Source organism: Gallus gallus, chromosome 9 (genome assembly GCF_016699485.2).
Source record: "Gallus gallus isolate bGalGal1 chromosome 9, bGalGal1.mat.broiler.GRCg7b, whole genome shotgun sequence".
NCBI classification, from domain to species: domain Eukaryota; kingdom Metazoa; phylum Chordata; class Aves; order Galliformes; family Phasianidae; genus Gallus; species Gallus gallus.
Window position 1 is genome coordinate 20,064,409 of NC_052540.1, and position 12,378 is coordinate 20,076,786.

Genomic DNA, 12,378 nt, shown 5'->3' on the forward strand with positions numbered 1-12,378 from the left:
TACCAACAAGCCAGTCCCCTGCTAAAGGAGAGCACTGCAGCTTAGGAAACCCTGCTGTGTGCATAGGGAAGAAAACAGGGCTCACTGTTATTTTACCTTGGGAAATTTTAGCTGTTCCAATATATATTTTTTCATTCTTATTCTTGTTTTATTTCCCCTTTTTAAGCATCTACTTAATAGTGTCAATAATCTCTGCAGAAACATGAGGAAACCTATGCAGATGAAGACAAGAGCAGAATGTCATGTTGGTTTTCTTCTGCATCAGACTAGGCATGTAAGAAAATGGGGAGAGGGAGGGCAGAAATGAATACATTTCACAGAACAGCAATATTTTGGTGGTGCTGGAATAGAATTCACCAGGCTCTGAAGATAAACCAACAGGGAGATTTGCTCTTTGAAATGCAGTAATTAAGGTCGGTGAACAGAGGCTTAGGAAGGTATCAACCTGCAAAAATGGCAATAGCAGAAGATGAAGAAAATAATATTAAGCTTGAGTTTTTGCATACATTTATTTTGCTGGGAGTGTTAATCCAACTGAATTAAAAATGAAGCATAGCAGTTGGCAGATAAGGCAGCCTGAAAGGCAGAGCTGTAAAGCTGTCACTTACGGTAGCACTGCTTCCCATCAGCCCCCAGCTCGAAGCCGGGATTACAGGCACAGGTGAAGGATCCCAGCATGTTCACACAGTGATGAGCACACCTGGCTTTCCCTTCTGCACACTCATCAATGTCTAGGAAGCAGAGAGAAAGGCAAAGACATTAAAAAAAATACTGCCCTACAGTCACATGGCTGCGTTTCTAAATGTCCAGTGGAAAGAGCATCTTCACGTGAGTTCTACAAATGACAGCATCTGATGGATCCAGGAGCACTGAACTCACAGCATTATTCTCCAAAATAATATTCTTTTCTACTCAGTGTTGACCTTGAGCCCCTCAGAATGAATTTTTCATCAGACATCGTATTTACTTTAGCAGCCAACATATGAGGGTTGCTCTGAATGTAATGCCTCCTATTTTATTATGTTGGCTCATGATGTCAGAAGCAGATGGTGGTGGTATGTTCCATCAGAGAATATGGCACTCACTGACATTCATCGATGTTTATTGTACATTTATGGAGACCAAATGGTGAATGTGAGCAAAGTGAGGTGGTGGACGGTGTGTTCCAGCAGTGGCAGCAGTGACATGAAAGGCAAGCCATGATCCAGATGGCCATGCACAGCTGTCACACCATGCAATGAGAAGTATCTCAATCGGCTCATCATGGTGGTGACTATATTGAAAGCAGTGTTTTGCAGCTGAGAATTTGCTCTATTAAACAGAGCTATTGTGATCTTTGTATCTGTTGTAGTTTCCATGGTAACAAATAGAAGGCATTACTTTTGGAGCAACCAACATAACTTTTCTGTATTTTCACTAACAAGAGCAATGGTACCAGAAGCCACGTGAAGAACTCAGATAGAAGTCCTATCTCCCACTACCCTAAAATTAGCACTATTTCCTCACAGCCATTACATGTAAATTAATGGAACAGGAAATATCTGATTATTTCCTGAATGTTAAGTGATTTGGATTGAATGGCAGCAAGTACCATGGAGACAGATCCTCTCTGTCACATCCACAAATCCTGGAGTTCTTTCTGCAGAGAGGAAGCCTCTCTAGTCAGAGGAGAAAATAGAAAAGGTGAGGAGCTGTATGAGGGGAGTTACATGCCACTGAGGGCATCTATCTTCCTAAAATCTCAGTGGGGGAGCATGACAATACAGAAGGGAAGGGAAGGGAAGGGAAGGGAAGGGAAGGGAAGGGAAGGGAAGGGAAGGGAAGGGAAGGGAAGGGAAGGGAAGGGAAGGGAAGGGAAGGGAAGGGAAGGGAAGGGAAGGGAAGGGAAGGGAAGGGAAGGGAAGGGAAGGGAAGGGAAGGGAAGGGAAGGGAAGGGAAGGGAAGGGAAGGGAAGGGAAGGGAAGGGAAGGGAAGGGAAGGGAAGGGAAGGGAAGGGAAGGGAAGGGAAAAGAGCCTTATTTGTACTAGATAGTGCTGCCATGTATCACAGCTGCACACCCCCAGCCTGCACGCAGACACAGCACACGCCTACCCACCTCCTGCTCCTGCTTTGGTTCTGACATTGCACTTGCAAAATGCAGACTATACCCTGCAATGATCCTGGGACAGAGCACCTCATGTCCAGGAGAGGCTGCCAGGCATGCATCTCCCTGCTCTTTACTCCAGAAAACAGCTTTCTAACAGCTCCTCTCCATATGTGCTGTAATCAGTCCCGTGCTCACAGACTCCTGCACTTGAACACAAGTAGCTTTACGAATGCAATCAGCCTACTTGCAAAAAGAGGCCCCAGGCAGCGCAAACACCACACACTGACCCATGAAGATTTCAGGATGAATGACAGCTGCTCTGAAGTGGCCATGTGTGCAGCTGCTGTTCAGAGTAAAATGAATTATTTCTCCTTATTCTGTAATAAAATGTCAATTTGCAAGTAGAAAAATGTTGGCAAATGCTGGAAAAGTTCTTTTCTCTTTTCATGTTTACAAATAGGGAAAAAAAATATTAGAGAACCATACCACAGCCACCATGCTGCACTCATTTCTTCCTATCTGGTAAATAGCTAATAGCTAAAGCATGACACCTCCCTGCCCTGCTTTTCCTTCTAGCTCAGTTTACAGAGAGCCAGATACCAGCTTGAATTTAGCAAAAAACATGGAATAGTTTCTAAGAGAAACATATATATGTGTATATCCATGTTAGGAAATGACGCCTAATGACTTATGACTGTTGCCATGAGGTCAGAAAGAAAATTTGTTCCAGTATACAACACTGCTAGTTATCTAGTGCTTTATTTTATACATAAATTAACAGAACTGTCAACGTTTATTCAAGATAAAATGAGAAATGTGCTGACCCCAGTATCAAACTCACTGCTGTTTCCACTTATTAATCATCACCATAGAGTCTACGTTACTTGAAAATAGTTTTTGGTAATGAAAATGCTTTTTCAGTAACCTTACACATATGAGTCATCCCAACATGACTGGGATCACCAAGGTGCACCATGCTCCCCACGGAAGGGTTTACAGGCAGCTGAGTAAAATGCTTTGTATACAACCAGCATCCTCTACACATACCAGTACAGATATAACACAACCAGCCCAGTATTGGCACAATCTTGGCCAAGTGTTCAAAAAAGAGGAGTTTAACATTAATGTCTGAAAGTGTACCCTGATCCCAACAAGGCTGTTAGAAACCTGCACATCATGAAGTCCATGGGTGCTTTGTGCTTCATTAAACTCATAAATTCTTGCTTCCAAGCACCATATTGAAGAGAAAAGCAGTAATTTTGGTTTCTAATTCCCACACATTTCAGGTCATAAATGCTTCAGATCCCTTTGAAAATCCCAGTCTAAATGCAGGCCTTTGGAATTCAACTTTTTAAGCTCCTCTCTTTGGAAAAAGTAGACTTTGTGATTTCTTTCTTCATAGTACTTTATGAATATGGAAACAGTTCTCCAGCTAAAAAGCCCTTTGAATTCTAAATAGGTTTTCGGTGACCTGGTTCAAAGTGTTACCTGAACCAATTTCTCAGGAGCTGTATCTGGGGCATTATTTTAAAGATACACTACAGGAATAACACTACAGCACTGTGAAATCCCACTGCTAGAAACAATGATTGACGAGATCATCGAGTAATTGCCATTATGAAGACACCCCTCCATGATTACTGGCTGATGTAAATATCACAAAGAGAAATGCTGTTTCAAAAAAACATGTATGTGTTTGTCCAACATATTTCTTCTAATTCAAAGCCCAGTAAGCCAGAACACCAAACAATATCTTTCCTTCTAATAGAGTCCACAGTTTCTTACCTAAGCAGGACTTCTCATCTGTAGAAAGATAATGCCCTGGGTGACAGTCACATTTGGCAGTTCCTCTCTCATTTTGACAGATTTGTGAGCATCCTCCATTCCCACTTGTGCAGGGGTCTATCACTGAAACCAATTAGAGCACACTGTCAGCTTAAAGGTCACGCTTGTGCCTGAAAACGGTCTTACCTGCCATCGTTGCAACCAACAGCTGAGATTACGGTACTGTGAAAGATTAGACTGAAAAAATATCTGACAGGAGTTGGTGTATGGTTAAATCCGTTGTTTTTCTGTCTGCTATTTTCTCTGATCCTGGACAGCATTTTCCATAGATCAGCAGCACTATAAACTGAGAGAAATTGTGGTTGTATTACTCCCTGGAAGCACGATGGGAGAGTACATTTTATCCTTATTTTACCACAACTGAGCAGATTTCAAGAGTTGCTCTAAACAATAGCAATTAGTAACCCAATGTTTGAACCCATCAACACACTCAACAGTGAATTTTGCCAAATAATAATGTGTATGTAGATGTCTCCAGAGAAAATACTCGCTGAAGAGCACCAGAAGACCTCCTTCAATCTAATAACATGTGGCATTAATGTTATACATCAAGTTTTTTCACTCTTTTTCAGCAATAACATGCAATTTCAAGGATAAGCAGTTCTAAGTGATGAGTACTTAAAAATACATTTATAAAGTGCCTGCAGAAGTCTCCACCTCAAAGACTTCACTGTGGTTAATGTGTTTATTTCTGGAGCACGTGGCTGCTGGAAGCAAACTGATGTGTTTGCACAAAGACTTTGTCCATATACTAACTGGCCTACCAGGACTGCTTGGATAGGATGATTTGGGTTAAGAACCAGAGTTTTCATACAAAAATCTGATATTTTGCACAAGCCTGGTATCCCAGACTGCAGTTCTAATTACATCAATAACGTCAATGGCATCAGTGCTTGATGGCGAATAAAAGCATGTAGGCAAATTTGTAGGATGCCTTTGAAAAATGTGTCCTTTAGCATTCTAAACCATTTAAAAATCAAGGCTATTTCCTTACAATTCAAGCTGTAACACAGTTTTAGCTTTTTAGCAATTACTGACTGATTCGAAACATTGGACCAGTACTCCACACTTGCCTGCAGCCTGACTTCTCCATTACTTTTCCCTCACCTCAAGCTCTGTGCAAGGTAACTTCTGGAGGGAAGCTGGGAAGGAAAGCCAACATCAGTTGAAGGTGTTTTCCTCTAGACTTTGCTCCATTGGCTACCCATATACATATATGTATAGCTATGAAGAAGAAGGTGCTGGGAGAACAAGACCTATATTTTATAGAGGTACATTTAAATATGGTGGTGTATTTTTTTTCCCCATGTCCTCCAAGTTTTGGTTTTTTACGTATGTAGCTTCTTTATGTATGTAGCCACTATGCAGCCAGTGGCATTTTATGTCACCGATGGCGACAGAAGACACTGCCCCAGAACACCTTCAAATTTCCTCATTTCACCTCCTGACATCCCAAGAACACAGCCACTCGAGTGTGCAGGCTGAGAATTTGACAAGATAGCATAAAATAATATCACAGTTAAGGATTTAGAACTGAATTTTTCTGTTGGACTTTCAGCACGATAGGTTGCAAATAGGTTTTCAAGGGACAGCAGCACTTCATCTTGTGTGACACTTTCAAGGCTGACAGCTTGGCTCTGCAGTTAAACAGTTGCCTGTCTACAAAGGATTTAGCTTCAAGCAAGAACTCGTTCCCTGACTGATACAAAATATTAGTTATTGATTCTTTTTTATTATTATTATTTGGATAAATTAAGTGAAATAACTATCAAACAGCATCTGTTAAACCTACATATTATAAAGGTTTTCAGAGCATCCAAAGCTTTAATTTGAGAATGATTACAGCATAGAGCAAGACTTATAATAATCTGTGACATGACAACAAGCAAACAACAAATTATAGGGTACATGGTAGTAAAATGTAGTAATTTGAATAAAAAATAGCAGCCTTGGAAGTCCCTAGACAAGATAAAAATTTGTAAAGGAAAGAGATTTGCAGAAGATAAAGCAACCACATATTGGCTTGTTTTACTTGCTTTTGTTTCATTCTGACATATCTGTTCCTTGCTGTCACAGGCAGGTTTCAGGAGAAGCTAGAAACATCTCATTAGTGTTCGTTCTTCTATGCATTTGTCTCATATTGTCTGACTTGTTAACATTATTGGGTAACAGACTACATCTTATGAAACTCTATTCCAAGCTGTAAAATGTTGTGTTCAAAAAACGAAGACCAGGAAAACTCCAAACGATCCCAGAACTGATCTGTTTCTAGGCAGTCCTGGGACATAGAATCATAGCATCATAGAATGGCCTGGGTTGAAAAGGACCACAATGATCATCCAGTTTCAACCCCCTGCTATGTGCAGGGTCGCCAACCACCAGACCAGGCTGCCCAGAGCCACATCCAGCCTGGCCTTGAATGCCTCCAGGGATGGAGCATCCACAGCCTCCTTGGGCAATCTGAAAAAGCGACACCAAGGCACTGATTTGAGGCAGCAACAATGCTCTTGGGAAAGCATGTGCTGCATGTGCTGGGAACCTTTCCAGACCTTCACTGCAAGGTTGCAAAGGACAAGGTCTAGTTCTCCAATCCTATTTGTTGTGCACTCTAGAACAGCAAAAGAAAGAGAACTGGGTCTTGTCATAGTCTGCTTCCTTGTGGCAACCGTGACTTTACACAGGAGAAATATAAAGTCATTGGTGTTAAAATTTCTTTCTCCTGGAGGAGTGAGAGTTGGAAATGGAAATAGTGGTTATTTATACATGGGAAATTCAAAGCTGATTGAGAAGGATATATATCCTCATCACTCCTGGATAGCCCAATGGAGAACTCACTCTAGCAAAGATCTCATACAGCCTGTGCCTTTACACAAGTGCCAATGTTACCACAGATCCCATCCATACACATCTGGCGCTCTAACCTCACCACTCTGATTCTTCACAACTCCATCCCATTACTGTGGCTCTGTGCAAAGGCTGCACCACGCTAGGCATAGGTGTTCCGCTGCTGCCTCTCAGGGTCTTGGCTGTAGTGTCAGCCTAATTGCCAGCCCAGTGCACTCATGGCCACTTTATTCTCATTTGTTCTGTAAAAACCTTGTCCATCAGCTTAACTAGCACTCTTCTCCCTTGGGTGTTTACCCTTTAAGGCATTTATGGGAGAAAAGCATCCCACTCGGCCTCCATTTTGCCGGCTAAGCTCCTCTTGCAAGACAAATCCTCCTTTTTCTGCCCACAGCTGCTCTCCTGGAGCGGCTGTGCTGCTCCATTTCAATTTCCATCACCTTGCATGCCATTTACCAACAGGCTCCAGCTCTAGTCTGACCTGCAGACACAGCTGTTGTTCAGAAATTCCAGTGGTGAAGCTCACGCAGGCCAGAGCCCGAGGCCAAGCGATCCGCACGCCACGGGAGCTGATGGCAGGATTTACTCACACTTTGTACACAGCATAGAAAAGCCCTGAGGAGAAGGAGAGCCATATGGAAACAGTTTTGTGATGGGAGTTTTAGAGCAATAAATCCACGAGTTTGGACCTATCTTTGGCACATCCAAGGGTGCCATGTGTGTGCAAGATTGTCGTGATGAGGGGGGAGGTTTGATTTAAAAAAACGATGGATTTGTTAAAAAATAAAAGGCAATGATCAAACTCAAAGGTAGCATTGCTATTCTGTTTGCAAGTGCTTTGTAGCCTGAAGGGGAGGAATGAATCAGGCTGTGATTAGGAGCAAGATAAGCCAAAATCAGATACAGAAAAGACATCATGTAGCAGAAAATTGAGAGGCCAACTCTATATACAACTTGATGAGTAATGAAATGTTAGGATTAAAACGTGACTGTTCCTCACTTATGCCTTTGCTGTCAGAGTACAAGTGGCCAGGAGTCCATGAGGGCAGAAGCTCTGTGATCGTGAACAAAGGCAAACTTCACACCTCAGCTACATGTAATCTTTTTACCATTGGTTACACAAAATGGGATGAATGCACACAGTTGTATGCTTCCTACATCCTCACCAAGCTTTCACTGCAGCACCTATCCTATCCCCTGCATCACTCCATTGGCACACACAGGGCTGCCTGGCACCATAGCATTGGCCAAAAGCAGCGAGTTGAGGAAGATGTGACTGAAGTGCAGCCACCCTTTGATCTCACGGCAGCAAAGGGCCCAAGGGTCTGTCGGTGGAAGGAGGGGGAAACAGAGCAGCCCCACTGACATTGTCCATTGGTATTTTTTCAGGCTCTGAAGGACTGTAGCACAGACACATGGAATAAACAACAAGGACTGAGGTGGACTTGAGCATCTCTGAAGATATCGCTCCCTTCACCCGGACAAATTAATATTCTTTCTGTTCAGCATAGACCCCCAGCCTCTGGAGAAACATTTCTCTTCCTGCCAAAACATGTTAGCACACACCCACACCTATCCGCACATTGCATATAAAAATAAGATCGGTACTCTGAACCCGTTATTGTGCTGCACACACGTACGTGTGAGCGTGTGCCGGGCTGCATCTATCCATACTAACAGCAGGGATGTATTATGCTCTCCATCAGTGGCTGGAAAGGCTATTTTGTCCTCCATGGAAGGCATCAAACTCTGGACTCACTGATGCCAGCAAAGATCTTTGACATTTCTATTACTAATATTAGTATAAATTCAGTTATCTGTCATAGATATTCAGAAAATGTTAGCCACAAAAGCTGCCGCAGGAGGCATTTCACCCTATGCTATCCATTAACAGACTATTAGTTTCTGCATGGCAGAAAAGCCAAGCTTTGACCTGTAATATACATTTCTCAACATGTTATTGCCTAAAATAATGCTAAAAAATGTAAAAAAACCTTGAGCATGGAACTCTTGTTAGAAGACAAATAACAACGATGGAGTCAGAGCACGCAGCCTCCTTCTGCCTGTGTTTTTCACCAACTCAAATTATAACAAGAACGTAACCAGACATGCTGTACTTCTACCTGCGTAGTAAAACAAAGGTTATAGATTTGTAGAGTTATCTTCTTTGTTACTTTCCCTATTAGGAGTCACAGTGTGTGAAAGCCTCCACAAAACCTGCATCCCAACAGCTTTCCTACACAAGGCAGACATCAAAGATAACAGCTGGCACCAGAGATGAATTGGGCTCCAAAACCTGTGTTCTGCTTTCTCTTCTTGGAGTTCAAACAAGAATAAATTCCAGTGAAAACAATGAATTTACATCAGTCCAAAAGCACAGCCTGGTGCTGTAATAAATATGTTTTCTGTCTGAGTTTCTGCTTTCCAGACACCAGCTGGTTAAGCTTTAATGAAGTTAAATTTGTGACATTAGCATAGTCAAGGCACTGACAACCAAACAGAAGAAATGGACACTGTTACCTTTGGTTATTTTAATTGCCTAATTGGCACTGAATGCACAGCCTGGCACATATAACTAAAAATTAATTTAGTATTGAACAAAATTTTTTGGGACACTGCTCTCCGAAACATAGGATTTCTAAAAATGGAAGGAATTAACAAAACAGAAATCTGAGCTGGGTGCATCTGAAATCCTGTCTAAAGGGATGCTTGCTTCTAATTTCTGTAGCAGAGATAATAATCTCCAATAAACAGCTCGCTTCCAGAACGTAGACCCTTTTTATTCTTTGTCTGTTTGAGAGGCTGTTACATCCTCTAAAGCATTCTTCGAACAGATACTCTTACTATTATGAGCCCCATTGGAAATGTTAGATGTTCTGCTCAGCTGCACTAGGTTGAAGGAGATGTACACTTCTCCTTATACCCCTTGATCAGATGAGTGCTCAAAATGTAGAAACCAAGGCAGGAGGCCATGCCAGCCCCATCCCCACCTGCACCTGGGCAGCATGAGCTGTTCATGCCCAAATCCCCAGGCTGTAAAATGGTTTTATATGAAATGCTTCTCCCTGTCCTCGTCAGCTAGCATCTGTCTTGTGCTCCAACACATGAGAGTTTATTATATCCGTTTATTTTCGTTTCCTGTCTAAATAGCTGAAATGGAACTCAATATTCCCTGCTCGGTACTGTGTACATCCATTACCATGATAGCAACTGTCTGTAACTTCCTTCTGTCTCTCCTCTCAGGATTTATTTCTGTTTCTCTTTGATAATTTCAGAGATACTGAATTGAACACTGTGTTAAGTAGTTTTAATAACTGCTTTCCAATGCTTACATTCCCAAAATGAAAACTCACTTTCTGTTAATGTTCATAGCTAGGAAAACGTAAAACTAAGCTTTACGATTGGTGCCAAGAGCAAACCTCTATAGACTGTCCACAGAAGGCTATGAGTATCATAAAGGTAAACTCATTTAATCCCCTCAATCTCTACTTTTTGTATTTATCGTTCACTTCTCTATCACTTCTCCCCCTAAGCCACCTAAGTCATTTTTAGTATGAAATTCCCTCTCCACCACTGCTGAAAATTAGACTATTCAGAGAGAGCAAAGCAATTCAAACATCCCATCTTTCAGTTTTGTGTCATACCTAATCATATCTGATCAGAGAGAGATGAATTTCTCTCTTTTCTTGTAATTCATAGGAAAACAACTCTGCTTCTAGGTAAATATGAGGCATTTTGCTTTTGCCTTAAATTAATTTATTTCTCACACCTTTGTGTTTTCTCACGCATTCTCTCCCCGACTGCGAGAGTAAAGAAAAGATTCAGACTTGGCCATATTTTTAATTGCAGTTCATTATCAAAATGCTGCAATTCTTTGTATGCAGTAAACCCAACAAACCTGAAATGGTAAGTTCCTTAAATTTAGAAAAAAATGCTATGACCGCAGTCTGAACGTGAGTTCATTTTGTGTTCTGGGTGCATCAGTAAATTTATTGCTGTGATAATACAAGAAATGATGAATGACATATTTGGCTGAATTTAAGCACAACCAAGGGAATTCACTCCAGTACAGAAACAATGGCAAAACTGTGAGTGAACTGATTCTGCAGATGTGGTCTGACTACACTTGACTGTACTCAAATTACCTGAAATCAGGCTTCAAAATTCAAACAAATGACGCTCTTTTCTTCTGCTGAAGTGGCAGAATATTTTCATTCTTTTTGCAGAACTTGACAACTTGACTTTTGTACCGTTTTAAATGCAATACAATGAGAGTATGTATATGCATATGAGTATTTTCTAAGCAAGATGCAGAACTAACTCTTCCTCTCTCATTTCAGGGCTCAGAGTCCAATGTAAGAAGCAAAACATTTATTGCTAATGACTGAACTGCTTGTCTTTTCAACAAACACAGAAATGACCATTGTTCTACATCATTAGGACCATATAATCCCTCTCCCTACTGTTTTTCACTCCTTAATGCTTGGAATGGGATTCTTCTGATCAAGAGGAGAGATCTTCCATATGATATAAACAGAACAAATTGGTTTGCTTTGCAACTTCTGTTGTTGACTTTCATTTATTGTTTTTTGTGCCGTAGAGAAATACAGCATGGCTTTTTCTCACTGAGCAAAGAAAGAGGAATTCAGTATGGCTTGTAACAGAGCCACTACAAACACGACTGCAGCAGATTAAGACATATTTCTGACAAACAGGAATGATGTAAACCTTTAAGACATATTTAAATGCAAGAATGGATCAAAGGAGACAGACCTACTGTAGGAATGAGGAGTTATCACAAATCTATAGCACCCAAATTATCAACCTGCAGCAAAAAGCAGAACCAACAAGCTCTAAACTCTCATCTTCGTATGTGTGAGAACCTCCTGTGTGAGCTAAAATGATTAGCACAAGTTAAACATTCCTGTGATATGCCTTGGAGGAGACTTTCCAGTTCACCCCATGCGTACTTCTCATTTTGCCTAATAACTAAATGAAAAGCAGACAGATTTGTGCGACTGCTTTACCTAAAAAAAAAAAAAAAAAAAAAAAAAAAAAAAAAAAAAAAAGCAAAGATTGAAGAGAAGTGGCAATGGGAAAGGTTTCTTTCCAAGCAGTTTCTGAAAACAGAGAAGACCTCTGTGTGCAAACTTGACAATACGTCAGTATTTCGTTAGCCTTTTACACTCCCTCTGCAGCTACCAGCCCATAGCACCATATTTCTAGAAGTATTTTCATAATTCACAAGTTTAGCCTCTGCTCTGGGTCCTCCAAAGGAGATTTTCTGCTCTACTCACTGGAAAACAGATTCAGAGATTCAGGAAAACAGATTCAAAATGTCAGAGATTTTCCTTCATTGTCGATAGTTCTCAGCAGAGCTGATGGTTTCCCTCTGATCATGGAAACACCTGGGAAACCCACAGGATCCACAGCCTGTTCAGTCTAATGGAGATCTCACCTACTGTGGGCCAAGTTGAAGTCAACTTTAGGGTGGCAATCCCACTCTTTTATTTTGTTTTTGTCATCAAATACACAAGATCTGTTCTGGGACTGATTGGTCAGAAGAACAGCACCGAAAGAGCTTTCTATCTGCTGTTTGTGT

The 12,378-nt window shown here is 41.2% G+C and overlaps 1 protein-coding gene across 1 annotated transcript in view; it reads right to left on the bottom strand.

Moving 5' to 3' along the window:
- Nucleotides 1-12,378, bottom strand: part of LOC424998 (multiple EGF-like-domains 6-like) — a 163,006-nt gene that overhangs the window by 43,370 nt on the left and 107,258 nt on the right. Inside the window, exons 7-8 of the mRNA XM_040706138.2 lie at nt 3,873-3,995; nt 609-731 (exon numbers count right to left, since the gene is read on the bottom strand). Coding sequence (XP_040562072.1) covers nt 609-731; nt 3,873-3,995 — 246 coding nt within the window. The remainder of the gene's footprint in view (nt 1-608; nt 732-3,872; nt 3,996-12,378) is intronic.